Source organism: Porites lutea, chromosome 5 (genome assembly GCF_958299795.1).
Source record: "Porites lutea chromosome 5, jaPorLute2.1, whole genome shotgun sequence".
NCBI lineage: Eukaryota > Metazoa > Cnidaria > Anthozoa > Scleractinia > Poritidae > Porites > Porites lutea.
This window is the reverse complement of record NC_133205.1, coordinates 27799318-27814540: the sequence shown is the minus strand read 5'-3', so window position 1 is coordinate 27814540 and position 15223 is coordinate 27799318. Positions and strand designations below refer to the sequence as shown.

General features: G+C 36.1%; 1 protein-coding gene and 1 long non-coding RNA gene across 2 annotated transcripts; one reads left to right on the top strand and one right to left on the bottom strand.

Annotated features, from left to right (window-relative positions):
- Positions 1-1622: 1622 nt before the first annotated feature.
- On the bottom strand, positions 1623-11192 carry LOC140937450 (carboxyl-terminal PDZ ligand of neuronal nitric oxide synthase protein-like). The gene is made up of 8 exons (XM_073387018.1): positions 10946-11192; positions 10619-10690; positions 9104-9217; positions 8004-8159; positions 5333-5447; positions 5086-5153; positions 3769-3960; positions 1623-3169 (listed from the first exon to the last, which is right to left on the bottom strand). Exons 1-8 carry the CDS (start codon positions 11057-11059, stop codon positions 2531-2533), a joined length of 1470 nt encoding a protein of 489 aa, XP_073243119.1. The 5' UTR covers positions 11060-11192; the 3' UTR covers positions 1623-2530.
- A 2555-nt stretch (positions 11193-13747) lies between these two features.
- On the top strand, positions 13748-15093 carry LOC140937123 (uncharacterized). Its single transcript, XR_012165436.1, has 3 exons — positions 13748-13849; positions 14488-14573; positions 14898-15093. It is a non-coding gene; the product is annotated as an uncharacterized lncRNA (long non-coding RNA).
- Positions 15094-15223: the final 130 nt, after the last annotated feature.

Here is a 15223-nt window from a genome sequence, read left to right as displayed (position 1 = left end):
GAATCCAGAATCCTGGGCTTTGGAATCCGGAATACAGCTTAAGGAACCCAGAATCTCACTTAACGACTGGAATCCAGTACTGTATTCTGGAATCCACAGCATGGGATCCAGAATCCAAGACTGTCTTAGATTCCCTATACATGGGACAAGAAAGTGAACTGATAACGATCATATTGAAACAGGTAATTGTTAAATAAGGCATAAGCATTAAACCAAGCTACCTGCCCCCACTTACTTAGCGATCTGAATATGCCACTGAATATACAAAATGTGTACATGTATATGAATGCTTAGTAATGCTCTCGAATCATTTTGAAAAGGAACTACTTGCAGGAGTATTATTAGGAGAATAATGCATGATTTTTACACTGTACAAATTAGGGCATTTTGAAGAATGAAAAATAGACTGCACAATTTTATATTAGAACCTCTTTTCACTGTATAATTATGCTATGTACAAGCAGATAAAAAATTAATTTTATAAAAAATATGGGCAGTAAAGTTTAAGACATTTCAGACACATATTTTGAGATAAAATTTGGCTACTGATTAATAATGCTATCTTTCATGAATGCTGTCAAAATAATACATATTAAATAACAATTCACCTAAATTTGTAAGAGTGTACCTATTTGTGATTGATTCATATACTTTCAGTGCTAGTAGACAGCTTCATTTCACAACGGAACTAGACTAATGAAAAAGAAAACGTTCTATATGCAATGAACTTTACTTCTCTTTTTCATACTCTTTCAATCACAACTATCCTTGAGATGGATATTCTAGAGTGATGGGCTCTGATTTTGCCCAGAATTTGGGCAGTACATGACAGTTTAAATAATGCACCTATCAATGTAAATCCCGTGGGGGGTAGCGTGGGCAAGGGGCAGGGATTTGATGCCCGAGACTATTCCCCTGTCGGGCTTTTGATCGTGCGAAGCGACCCCGGGGTCGGGACATTTGAATTTGACCGACAAGAGCCTGGTATCAATTCAGAAGCGGTTACCAAGTCCGTCCCTCGAGGCTTTCTGAAAGTCACGCTGTTGGAGGAAGGTGTGAAGTTTTCATTTGTTTTAATCGCCATAATCCGATACTTTAAACTGTCATCTAAACAGATAATGTCTATTTTGATAAAGTTTTTATCTTCAAGTTCCCATCTGATTGTAAAACTCGATTGAAATCGAATTCCACCATGAAAGTCAGAGGATTTTTTATGGGTCACTGATCCGACCTGTTCCAACATGTTGAGCAGATGTTATAAAGCATTTTACATTTCATTAATATTATAATAGCACGGTCAATCTTCCTAGAGTGATTTTGTTGTTCAAAATAAGAGATGCTAGTGGAGAGAGAAAATACTTAATTACAGCGAGTAATTTAACGGAGCTTACGTTTAGTAAGGACGTACTTTTGAAATGTTCTTTTAATTCGTTTTATACATTATTATGGTATTGTTTGTTTAGATTTTTTCCCCTGGGGTTGGGGCTTTTTTGACACTTTTGATTGACCTTTTGTTTCCCACCCTGGGGAATTTGATCAAAAAATTTTAAAATTTGTCAAATCCCCCCCCCCCCTTGCCCGCACTCCCCCCCCTCCCCCATGGGGTTTACATTGATAGGTGCATAATAACTGAGTGACTTGAAAGCTGTGGTCCATGAGAGTAGAGGCAATAGTAATGACATGAAGATGGCACATTTTTTGTCTGTGCAATATCTGTTGAGAGCACAGTGCCAATTAATCCCAAACAGTGCAGAAGGTTGAAATAAAATACAGGCTCGTGCAATTTGGTTAGTCTTAAAAAAATTACTTGTGCTGATTTATCCCAAATTCCACTCTAAATCATGTGATTACCTATACAAAACTCACTGGAAAATTTGGACATTAAAAACTGTCAATGTTACTGTAAGAAACAAAATTTGTTTCTTACAGTAACATTGATCAATTGTGGTCTATTTAATAGACCACAATTTCCCATGGTCTATACTCTGTTAGATCACAGAAATGAAGTCAAAGTGTTGAAACAGTGAAACCGGCACTTGAGTTTTGAACATTTTGATGTCATTCCATGGTCTATAAGAGTCAGGCCATAATAATAATTATAACTGTTGTCTATTAATTTGTTCAACAACCCAAGCATCAATCAGGCACTTCCTAAAGCTCTTGGCCCCTTTGTTACTCTAAAAGCTTTATTCTCGGGCTCAAGTCAGGGCTTGAAAAAATTCCCATCCAGTAGTCTGGGACAAGTAGATTTTCTTGCTGGGTTTACAAGTAATTTTTCAAGCTTACTTGCCCAATGGGCAACGGTCCAGGCAAGTCATCCTACAGTACCAAAACCATTAACTAAGATGAGCAAGAAGTGGCCCGAGGCAAGCAAAATTATGTGAGAGTTGCTTACCAGAAGGACATGCTGGAATTCAAGTTTTTTTCAAGCCTTGATATCGAGTATAGAAACTAAGAATGATCATCATTCAGTAATACCTGATCAATACCAATTAAATTTATCTAGCAGACCAACCATTTGTAGCAGTCTTTAAAAAGTACCATTCAAAATCGTAGACTTCCCACCTGGTGGTATGGAAGTGTTAGCTACATTAACAGTTCCATTCTGTTGTGTAATGTTTGTGGAGCTATCCCTTCCTGGATCAGAACTGTCAAACACAAACTGAAGAAACTGCTGTGGGAAGGGCTCATGTCTTGGTTCAACCATCTCAAGCTCAGAGGAGCTTAAATCCACAAGAGGAGGGAGAGAGCTACCCTCAGGTACTGTACTGCTGCGCAGAAAAGATTCTGAACTTGCAACCTTGCTGCTGGACTGTAGAGAAGAAATGCTGCCATCCAAGGCATCTATGTCACCTCTGTGTGACATCAGTGGGCTTGGAGTCATAGCTGGAGGTGGGATGTTGGGAAACACTGGTTCACCTAGACGATGCTTTAACACAGCTGCCGTAGAAACAAGTCCTTCTTTGTAAGGAGAAGAATTCACTGATGATGATGCTTGCGAGTGTATTGCCATTCCTGAAGAAATCTTGCCATCCATATCAAGACTTAAGCTAACACCAGAGTCACCACGGCCACGCAGCTGGTTTTGCAGTGTTTGAACTTGGTCAACTAATTGTGTTACCGTTGATATCAAGTCTTTGTTCTGCTTAAGCACTTGATCTAGTTGATTCTGAAAATTAAGATAGGTTAATTGGATGCTATGACTTAATGAACACGTTTTTTAATAATACTTTAATTCATGGCTAACGTGGTGAAAAGTCTGTAATGGATTAATAATGGAACAGACAACAATTAAAGAAGCTGTATCGCGAGATTTAATTCAAACCTCAAACAGCGGAACTCTATGTCACCAAATTGAGTAAGACATAAAAATAACTGCTCAAAATATTAAAACAAGGTATGAATAACACAGCATAAATACAAGACATGGATGGACAAATTTGAAGAAGATTAAGTGGATTGAATTGCTGTTTTCGAAAACTTGTTAGCCTTAAACAGTCTGTTTCAACGTCCGTTTTTGTTGTTTGTAACATTTGATATGCTTGGGAGACATGTTTGTTTGAAATGAAGATGTGATTTTGCCATTTACCAGGGGTTTTTTCACTAAAGTTATGCTTCTTTGCAAATAAGGATGTGTTGTTAGCAATCTTAACAAAACAAACTAGACAGCCATGATGCAGCACCTTAAAACTAAACATTAAAATAAATTAAAGATGAGTAGAATGACTAGGCTATGCATAAATGCCAGGGAACATAATATCCACTTACTTGAAGAACCTGTCTCACAGCAGCCTCATTATCAAGCTGCTGTGTCACAAGGGTGAGCTGTGCCTGGGCAGCCTGTGTCTCTTGTCTTTGATGGTCAAGCTGTTGCTGATATATTTGACGAAGCTGTTGGATTGTTAATGGTGCAATACTAGGATCAGAGTGGTATTCTCTCACATCTGTAGGTAAGTCCACCTGGCAACAGAGAAAAGGCAAGAAAATTCAGGGCTTGAAAAACACTTGAATTCCAGCTTAACCTTTGGGCAAGCAGCTCTCGCATTTTGCTTGCCAGGGGCCACTTATTAAGTTCCTCTTAGTTGATGATTTCTTTAGAGGATGAATTGCCTGGAACCTTGCCAATTGGGCAAATAAGCTTTAAAAGTTTGTGTGATCATCCAAGGACATAGTCTCCCTCGCAGCCGTTATTAGGGTCGTCACGCAATGCTCCTCCCCACTAGTGGAGATGAGCGTTGCGTGACGTCCCTAATAACAGCTGCGATGGAGACTACCAAGGACATGAATTTGTCTTAATTTTACTGACCATTAATCTCAGAGATAATAATTTAAATTTGTATAGCAAAAGCAGCCCCTGTATCCTCAAGCTCAGTTATATGATGCTGAGTTTTAAGACAGTTGTTTTTCAAACTCACAAACTTCTACCACTACTCTGCAGACCAGCCAACTTAAAACAGGAACTGATCTCCACAGGTTCTGAAGAACATGAGCATGTTTATCATTGTTGTTCTTTCTGACTATTCAACACAGGCCTACAGGAGTCAATTTAATAAAACTTTTTCAAGTGTAAATTGTTTTCAGACCCTAAAACAATAGCTACACTTGTAAATTACACTCGTAAAAGTTTTATTAAATTGACCCCAGGTTATCTCAAGTAAAAAATTACAAGTCTTGCGCAGGGCTGTAAATTTCTGAAAATGAGAAGGGCAGGCGACTCAGGTAAAAAAAAAAACATGGTAGGACAGAGAATGCCAAATCAAGTACTACATTGTTAGTAATCTCCCCTTTGGATCTTTTCCAGTTGTCGAAAAAATGCTTAGTTAATTTCAGTAAACCAAGGAAATAAATTCACTGAACTAAATAATGTGCATTAGTTAATATTTTTCTTCCATTTTTCTCATTATATATCATTTCCATTAGGTCCCTTGGAGGCTCCTATTAAAAGCCATTGTGGTTTTCAGCAACCTCCAAGCAAATATGTGCATATAATCTGCAATGTTATAAAATTAAAATTTATGACACTTATCCAAGAATCGTTTGCAAGTAACAAGGTTCTATATATATTATACCAAGGAGCTGACTTACCTTCTGACTGGGTGAGCTCTCATTTGTTTCCATTGGAGCAACATTGTTTTTCATAGGAACGTCAAGCTCTACACATGAAAGGAAATGAATGTTATAAATTAATTAATGTGACTTTTTAATTTACAAAGAACGACAACAAAAACAAAACTTGTCCTGGAAGGAAATGCCATCTCAAGATAAAAGGCTTCATGACGGCAGACACTAAAACTACAAGAAACTAAGAAAAAATGTCATTGTGTCTTCTGACCTGGATTATCTTTATCAGCCTGCGGTGCATTATCTTGACTTGCTTGGCTTAATGTTCGCTTGTGACACACCTCAAAAGCTTGTCCAATTGTCCTTACAATAAGTATGGCATCTGCCTATTGATAAATCCAAACAAATTTATGTTTGTTTAGTTCTCGTTATCACCAATTTCCAAGCTATCAATTGCACGGTGTTACAGAAAATATTAAATATAACAGTCCGGTATAGAATAATAAGCAATAAGGATATAGTGACTGCCATTGCTATGGTTACATAGTAAATGGCACCTTTTGCAGCAAAACAAGCGTTAAAGTGTAGTGGTCTGCTATTTCATTGGTGTTTATATCAAAAATTAAACATGATATAGTTGCTTGCTCACTTCTTGTGTTGAAAAAATATCTCACTTGCTGTGCCCTGCACTCATAAAATATTTTGAGCAATCAAAAAGAAATTTTATATCTACACACGGCCATGTAATATTTCTAAATAATTATTAATACTTTCATTATTCTCATGGAGCCAGCGACCGTTAGGGCACGAGCGAAGCGACTCATTAATTTTGTCTCGAGGATCGCAAACGTAGTGCGATTTCGCTTTGGTCATAAATCTTTCTTTCTATCAGTTTGGTATTTCACAGTTGCCTAGCAAAAAGCCATAAACAAATCCTATAGGCACCATTCAGCATGTCATCATGCATTTTGGGTTTCCAGGTAAAAAGGCCCACAGTTACTAGAATTCAAACTAGCCCATAGGACAAACTAGAATTCAAGTTTTTTTCATGCCCTGATTCTTCATCCCATTCAAGTCTCACAGCCTTCTGTCTCAAGTTCTTTATAATGTACCAAACTCTAAATCCCAACTCCACCCTTTTCCCTATATTCATTTGTTCCTTGGTCCATGTATTTGATTTTTTTTTCAAAGAATAATGATTTTATATATTGTCATAGTATGACAATGGTACTCTACATTTCAGGAATATTCATAAAAACCATTTTACCTGTATGTGAAAGATCAAAACCTTTTCAAGCCACTTTATAAGCAAATCTTTGTTTCCATTTTTTTCTCATTAACATAATTATGCTTATCATTTTCTTATCAAGTTATTAAAATACCATCTCTGAATATTATAGAACATAGCAATATTAGTAATCTCTGAAAACTTGAGCCCAATATATGGTTGCAAAGAAATTCTCTTTTCAAAAGTTGAAATATTTTTTTACAAATGTATGGCTCAAAAACTTTTTTGCCACCAGTAATTTTTCTCAGTTTTTGATGGTTGAAATTTTCTTTGGTAATTAAACGAGAAGTTCTTAATTTTAGAGGCAAGCTATTCCAAAGTTTGCTTGCCATTACAGAAAAAGAGTGGCCGGCCTCTCTTTCCCTCACATAGAGTGGTGTAGTAAAACTCAGATGCCCACTTCTCAAACAGCTCAAACTGATCATAGTTAAAATTGCAGTGTAACCCAGGTTGATTCTCGATTTCCTTTACCTCTTAATAGGGCTAGGAGACAATTAACCTGAAATCAAATTTACCAATAACAGATATATTTATATATGGCCAAGTCATAAGCTAATAGGCAAAATTGTTAACAATGACATCAGCAAAGATTAATCTCATATTAATTTGGAATGACTGCATTTTTAAGAATCACCCACATGCACAGAACAGTAGAGAAGCATGGTCACTCAGCAAAGAGGGGGGCTATTGGGAGATGGGGCAATTAGCTGCATGAGTTTATGAATCTCTCTTGGATTACCATAATGACCCCCTGAAAGTACTGATAAAGTTTGACAGGTGTTAGCAAATGCCAAAAGTAGCGATCCCCCAAAAAATAATGACTTCAAAAGTAATTCCCTTTATCAGCTACAAATAACAGAAATTAAAGAAGCAACAAGCTTTACCAAGCTGATCTGAGTTTTGACACAATTTCCTTTATATAACTCTAAAGTACATTACATTTTATTTTCAAACTCTTCTTTTTGTCAGTGAATACCCATACCATAATCAAACAATTTTTAAAATTTTTTTTTTTAAAAAAGCAATAACATTGAAAAAGATTCTCCAAATAAAAAGTGTGGATGTTTTGGATTTTGTGCAATATTATTAATGCAACTTCAATATCTGCAGTACACATTTTAAAAGCTATACCCGAAAGTAGTAGCCCTTCGAAAATAGCAATAGGAAAAAGGCTGCTAAACCCAAAAGTAATGAGGGTCCTTACTTTCAGAACTTTACAGTATTTTCTTACATAATAAACCACGTAAAGATATAAGATTCTGAACAGTAGCTTGCAAAGAGGACAAAAAACATGATCCTCTCCATTCCACATTGTTTTTTTTTACTGCTCTCTTACTGGGGGATCTCCTCTTTAAGAAACATCTTACTACAACAAATACATAAAAAAGAAGTCTTCAGAATGTACCTTCCCATCCTTTACTTCTACAGAGATTTAAACCCACAAGGTTCTGATTCAGAGTCCTCCTTAATGTCCACTAAACCACACAAGACAAGTTGCATATACCCTGATTTTTTTAATGATACCTTAACTTATTCCTGTTTTAGTCCCAGAGTACCCCTGACCCTAACAACGAGTTAAAAATTTCCTTTCAATGATAATTTTATTTATAACTAGTTAAAATAAATCAATATTTACTGTAACATGTTATAATACCTTGGTATTCGCTTTAAAAACACTGCATCTAAAAACTTCCTCCTCCTTCGAAATAAAACTAAAAATTTGCAAATCCTGGGAATCATGTGACACATAGAATATTCTGTTAATTGGATGACTCATAATTTCCTTCACTTCAAACTCTTGTTTCTTTTTCTGAAATGAAAACACAAAAGAAAGTGATATCGTACTTTCAAAAATATTTCAATACAGAAGACTAACACTGTTCAGGAACCACTGGAGTGTCCTTAAAAATTCAAGACTTCACATAAAATAATTCAAATATTTATGCCACAAGTAAAGAAAACACACAAAAATAAGACTTCAATCCATGACACTCATCACATATGGTTCCAAGATTTCAAAACCATATGAAAATTTTCAGAGACCCACAATATTTTTCTAGCTAGGTACCACTTGCTACCCCTAAGATCAATGACTTTAAGGTGACTGAGGTGTCCATTAAGAGTGAGTTGGCGACCCACTTACCCAAAAACATTCATGTAATATATTTGTATAATATTATTTAATTACAGAGCTTAATAAAGTCTCTGATCTTGCAATTAGGTAATCATTTATATTCGTGTTATTAACGCTTATACTGGTAAGGCTAGCATAACTCTACTGATACATTACACATATTTAAATTCCTGTTAAATAACAAGAATTATTCTTGTTGGACATATTTCTTGATGAGTTCACTGTACCTCACAATCTACACTATGTTTCATGTGGAAGTTTTGAGGCATTTCTGGTGTCAATATAAATTATCATGACACTAAGGTTCTAATAGACATAGTGCTCATACACCCATGCACATATGCCTAAATCACTGAAATTGACAATTTTGCAAAATGCCAAACTGAAAAAAAGATTGTTTTTGGAAAATCTGTTATTAGGGGAAAAAAGAAAAAAAGAAAAAAAAGAAGGGACGGACTGTTTGCAGAGGGTGCTTATTTCAATTTACGATAAGGAGGTGAAATATTATCTATATATGTGCATGTAAACATACATTTATATGGGGAAGAAGTTATTTGCCCACTATTAATACACAAAACATAATTACAAATAATCTGTAATATATGAGAATTCATATTTACATGATGTGTTATCCAATTTCGCTTTCCTTCTTCTCTGTGGACAACCTTTATTCCCATCACTGAAACACTCAATTCTGTTCTTTCCTTCTTGGACCCATATACCTTGTGTTCATACTTAAAAATAGTAAAGATATACCTGTTGTAAATCAACTCCATTCTCAGGTTAAACCAATATTATATATACAGTTTAGTTTGATTCAGAATTTCCTTTGTTTTCTTGCCCTTATCATTCACGCAGAAGACAAAAGAAATGCTGGTTTAACCTGAACATGATTTTACCTACCACGCACATACCCACTACTAGTACCTGTAAATGACCGTATAAAATGATGCCTGGACTAACAATAATGGTATTATGTAAACAGAGGAGAAACGGCAAATTGTCAGTCCAATTTAGCATTGAATATATTTTGACAAGCAACCAAGTAGGATTTGTTAGCACAATTTGGTACTTATTTTTAATGAAAGCACTTTAGAGCTACCGTATAGGTATTTTTGACAAAATCAAAGTCCCAACGATTACCATTGTTGAAGCAATTATCTTAGAGATTAAAGCAATGATTGCATTGCCATTCTGATCAAGATTGACAGTGTTGGTGGTGCAATCACAGTTATTTAAGAGAAATGCAAAAAAGTGTGTTTTCTTTCTCATTTCAGTCATTTTTGGTGGATGTGCTGAGTTTGCTAAAAGCATTTACCACGCAAAATAATTGTTGATATGCAGCGGTTTTGCCTCGTGAAAAACTGAAGATTTGATGGGAAACGTGCAACAGAATCAATGTCTGCAAGTACCCATACAGAGGCTCTCTATGTTAGATCTATAAGCTCCTGGGATACAGACTGGATCTGGTGCAATCCAGGTTTTTGTTCATCTAATGCAATCAACTGCCAATCTGATCTGTTCATTCAGAACCAAATCTGATGGGCACCATTTATAATAAAAAAGCTTTGAGAGAAGTCCACTCAGAACCTCTCTTTCAGTATTTTTTCTCCATTCTCAACTTAAATTTGTGGATCCACAACGACTTGGATATTTGAAATACTGTAACTGACATCTACTGCCCACTGAAGCGCCTGACCCCCTAGATACACAGGACGCAAAGCAATCAATAAAAAAAGGGGTTATTCGTAGCTGTTAACAAAACTAATTGTTAAACCCAAACAAAATTTTGCGATTAATATTCAGCGGAAACGATTAATGCCGACGAATTGTTGATTATTTATACGAGCACTCAGCAACAGAGTTTTTATAAATTGTACTGTTTGGCTGCAGTCTGTTATTTCAAGGACTTATTGACAAGAAAGTTCTTTTCCTTCCCGATCCCGTTCAATTCAATTGTAATAATTAGATATAACAATAAGATAATAAATTCTGCATGAAAACGGTCGCTTTTTGACTTACAACAAAAGGTTTATAAGCAAAGTGACTATATACGACTTTAATAACAAAGTTTGCAATATCATAACACAGAGCTTTGAATCTGAAATTCTGTATTAAAAGAAAAATCGTCTTACCCGTATTCGTCGCATAGAAGAGACAATTTCAGCTCTGCTGCTTGGCTTATGGATATCTTTTGTCCCGATATACTATAAAGGAGAACAAAACATAGCAAATGTTCCATGTTTATAAATAGAGATTCGCACCTTTTTTAGTCATAACCAACGCAAACATGACGAACTTTCCTGTCACGAAATTTACAATTTCCCCAAAATCACTTTTCAAATCTGAAGTAACGTACATAAATTAAATCATCCCGAGTACGAAATTTTTCTCAGCAATTAGTGCTGTTTAATTAGTTGTATCTCCACCGAACAAAAGCTAACATTGATTTCAAAAAGTACCTTGACTTTGAAGGTGATTCCATGTTCAAAGGAATCTTCATCTTGCACAGGAGACTTGCTATCGTAGGCTTCTTCTACGAGGTCGTAATCGTTTCTTCGCAATTTTCCAGGCATTTTCAGTTAAAACGTATTAGCTGATCATTAGTCTTTTCTAATTAAAGGGGCCACAAAAGGTTTAATAAAGCCCTACTGAAAAGCATAAACACAACGCTAACATACTAGTGGTTGTGGTTTAGTCAACTACAATATTAATTCTCGGATCTCGAATGATCGTTGAACTTTCGGCATGTTTCTTTCATGTCACGAACAGCGTAACGAACATAACGGCGTAACGAACCCTGTAACGAACATTTCACGAATGTCCAGAAAATATCCGCTGAATGGAAAAAAGCGGAAGGATCACGGGCGCAGGGAATGGGATTTTGTATCGGAAATACTTTAACGGAAATACATACGGTACGTTTCCCACAAAAACTCCCATATCAAGCTTGGGTCCTCTCTTTAAACTACTGAACCTCAAGTTATTTTCAGAGGTTTAGAAATATATTAAAACAGGGGCAATCCTGATTAAAAATAAAAATGAAAGTCTCTAACAAATACCTTACTGTTACATAAGCTATCCAAGTAAGCTCAAACTTTCATTTATAAGGAAACAAACCCTGCGCTCAATTTCTCTGGGTTCATTTCATTAAACGATTTGTTTGTAGTGTTTCCCTCTGAACGGTTCCTCGAAAATCATTTTTGCACAGTATGTTAACATTAGGTATTTGTTCCGCAGTGTTACAAAAAACCAATCGCCTAAGGTTTGAACTGTTGAGTTTTCACTAAAAATCATAACTTCACAGCAAGTATTAATATTGGAGTAAACGCAATTAACATAATTTCTTGCAGTTCCGGTCTTTACAAAAACGGAGCGTCACATACCATTGGGTACCTATTGGCTAGAAGAGCGTAATTCAATTGTTCACTGGGAAACGCCCGCCTTGATATGACCGTTTTATCAACGGTAGCTAATAGTGTTTTCCTTTTGTAATAAAAATACAAAATTAATAGTCAAGGTCACATTTTTTTCTCTGCTAATAACAAGATGGCAAGGACACATAAAAAATGTTTAGATAATAAGTTATGTAATCGGCCATGTTTGGGGGATGTGGAAATACACTGGAAACACTTCGGTGAAGTATTGTTGTTTTCTATTTTGTATCTAGCTCTTCTTAAAAGCATTTTAATGGCGTTTATCTTTGTGAGACAACAAATGCATCAAATGGCCGACGACTCAAGGGTTACATTCAACTAACCTTCCAATGAGCAATAAATAAGAATTTATAGCGTCGCAAATCATCAATAATTAATAATGATAATCATAGGGAGTTTCAGTGTTGCCATGCGAACGAGAATTACTTTAATTTGGATTCAGAATTATTTAAACTCAAAGAAAAGAAAACAAATTTCTCATCGCTTAATTACGCCAGCGAAACTGCAGCAATGAATTCTTCCTGTCAGACCCTGACCCGCTAAACTATCGTTTCGTTCCTTCCCAGAGATGAAACACTTTGTGAAACTTATCTGGAATCAAATACAGGTGAGATTTTCATAACTACTGCCTTAATGTATGATCCAAATATTTTGTCGTAAGTACAGCATGTTCGCCCAGAAAATGTGTTATCGATCATCTTGTTTTTGTATTGATTTCATATATTTCGCGGTTTATGAGGGAAGATTTCACTGATGCAGCAATAATTATAAGCTGTAATACTCATGGAAAAATTTTCAATGATTTGTCTTGTTATTCGCCAAAAATATAGGGAAGAATTTCAAATAAAAAAATCTCATTGAATTTCTTTTCTTTTTTATTACTATAACAGTTTAAAATTGGGGAATTTATTAGCAGGAGCTCCACAACTCTCTGCACCACAATACCGCAAACGTAATTTTTTAGTTAAAGAGTGTGATCTCCCTTAATCGAAGAGTTAATTGTAATTCTCAATATGCCGTATAATGAAGCTTAGGTGATGATTAATGCAAGTATATGAATCTAGGTATAACATAGAAAAGTGATGCTTTGATTAATGAGTACTTACATATTTGCAATCACGACTGTTGCCGGTTTGGAATACAGTTGAATCTCGATAACTCTAACCCTCGCTAACTCGAACCAAAATCGATTTCCCTTGGATTTCGGTCATAAATTTACAGTAATTTTACCCCTCGATAACTCTAATTTCCCGCTAACTCGAAGTAGTCTTTGTTTCCCCTCAGATCATTCCTATATAATTTTACCCTCGATAACTCCAACCATGTTTTCAGCCCTTAAAAAGTTGAGAAAAAGTAGTCTACTGGCGTCCGAAACATTGAATTTTGAATTTCCCATTGACGTGTTGTAGGAGTATAGTACACTTGTGGAGGCAGATGTTGATTGTCACAAATCTAACGTGAATCACTTTACTTCTCAAAACAGTAAAACACATGCTCTATTTGGACTATGTTTTGTTACGTTACTTTCTGATTTATAATCTAGAAGTATCTTTAAATTTTCACTTGACATTTCTACAATTAAATGTGATTAAAATCTTCACTGTAAAAACTGTTTTTTTCCTTGCTCCCAGCTATTTTCTTCGAGCTCCGAATAACTCGAACTTTTTTCGATTTCCCTTGAAGGTTCGAGTTAGCGGGAGTCAACTGTACTGACTACTTTATCACGTGCAATATTGCAAGGGTGACACAGTAAAGGCTAGTAGCTAGTAAACTGAACCATTCTACGACAGAGACTTGCCTGCTCTTGAGAACCATATTATAACTTTCCAGTGTACTCTTTGCAGATTAATCTGTATAACACCGCGGTTGAAAAGGGAAGTTCGTGGTTTCAGAGATCGTTGTTTCTGATTCTTTTCTTTAAAGCGCAAAGTAAGTTCTGTTTACATAATGCCTATAAACCTTGTTGAACGGGAAGTCAGAATTACATATAGCTGATCAAAATCTTTTTACGGTTATGACAAATGAATAGATCGACGAAACGGTATCCGGCACCTGTGTCCATAGCGAGCACTGCAGGTGTATCTATGGAATCAAAAGGTTTTCAGTTGAGCAGGAAAAAAATATTTTACTTTGTGATTGGTTGAATTCTCTTGCTCTCATCTTTTCAATCAATGTAAGTCAGAAGTCAAAGCGAAACTACCGATCACAACTTGCTTACAAGTGTTTTCTCGCGTTGTGTTAGACCGGATTCATAATTATTCTGACATTTGATTATGTGATTGGCCAGAATGATTACGTCGGTTCGTGGCTCATATGAGACCACTTAATCAAAACCAAGGCTAGTTTTTCATAGTACTTCTCTTTGATAGCTGCTTACTATTTTGCTGTTAATCGTCATTTGAACTTGTTACAATATGTTGTACAACCAGCAATGAATTGCTACCAAATCAAGCAACCAATTCAGATATTACGGCAATGTGGCACGCGAATCGAAGCAAAGCTGTTTAGTCCACAAACAGCTAATTTGCTCACGCCTCATATTCATGCATACTTGTCCTTTCTTGCAGTCATTTCACGACACACTTGGTAGTGTTATGAATAAACGGAGTTAAAATGGCTGCAAGTGAACTTGGGTTATCGTGCGAGGTTCGAGGTAAGATGGACTGATTGCAGCTCAGGTGACTGGTATTTCACTAATCCCGATCCGGTATTTATGAGTAGAACAAAGCTATACAAACGAGTATCAATTAAAAGTAAATGTAAAAAGAAGAAAAATCCAAGACGTAATTTTTTTACCCACGAAACCCCAACTGGACATTCCTTCCGAATGAAAATTACAGTTTGGAAGTATGGTTTTTCTGGTTTTTGAAGATAAGGAAAAACTGGGCGGGTAATTTATGAGAAACCTGCTAGACCCGAGGGGAGGGGAACCAATAAAGGACGTTGATGACATTGATAATGTGCTATTTTTGACCAGATCTCGAGGAAGGGGTTGCTCCACAGAGCAACTTCGCAGCAAATGAACGTTGGTCGTCAGTAGACGCATTGGTGGACACTCGGCAAGACAGCCCATCTTCAGGATCAAGCCTCAGGAGACGATCTTCTAACGGAAACCCAAAGCAAAGAGAAGATAAACATGAGCAAGCGAAAGAAGAGAAACCAACTTTACAAGGAAGGTGAGGCCGGAATACAGGTTGTTGTTAACGAAGATCATAAACTAAGCATGCAGCTACATTTTCACGACTTTTCTTGACACACATTGCTCTATTATGCTCTTGTTCTTTTTACTCCTTTTTCAAGCAA

Excerpts from the sequence above, each read along its gene's own strand:
- LOC140937450 (XM_073387018.1), bottom strand. The coding sequence starts at position 11,059 with ATGCCTGGAAAATTGCGAAGAAACGATTACGACCTCGTAGAAGAAGCC. Across the intron at positions 9,218-10,618 it reads CTTCTATGCGACGAATACGG|TATGAACACAAGGTATATGG; the intron begins GTAAGACGATTT and ends ACTATTTTTAAG. Across the intron at positions 5,448-8,003 it reads TTTTTAAAGCGAATACCAAG|GCAGATGCCATACTTATTGT; the intron begins GTATTATAACAT and ends ATTTATCAATAG.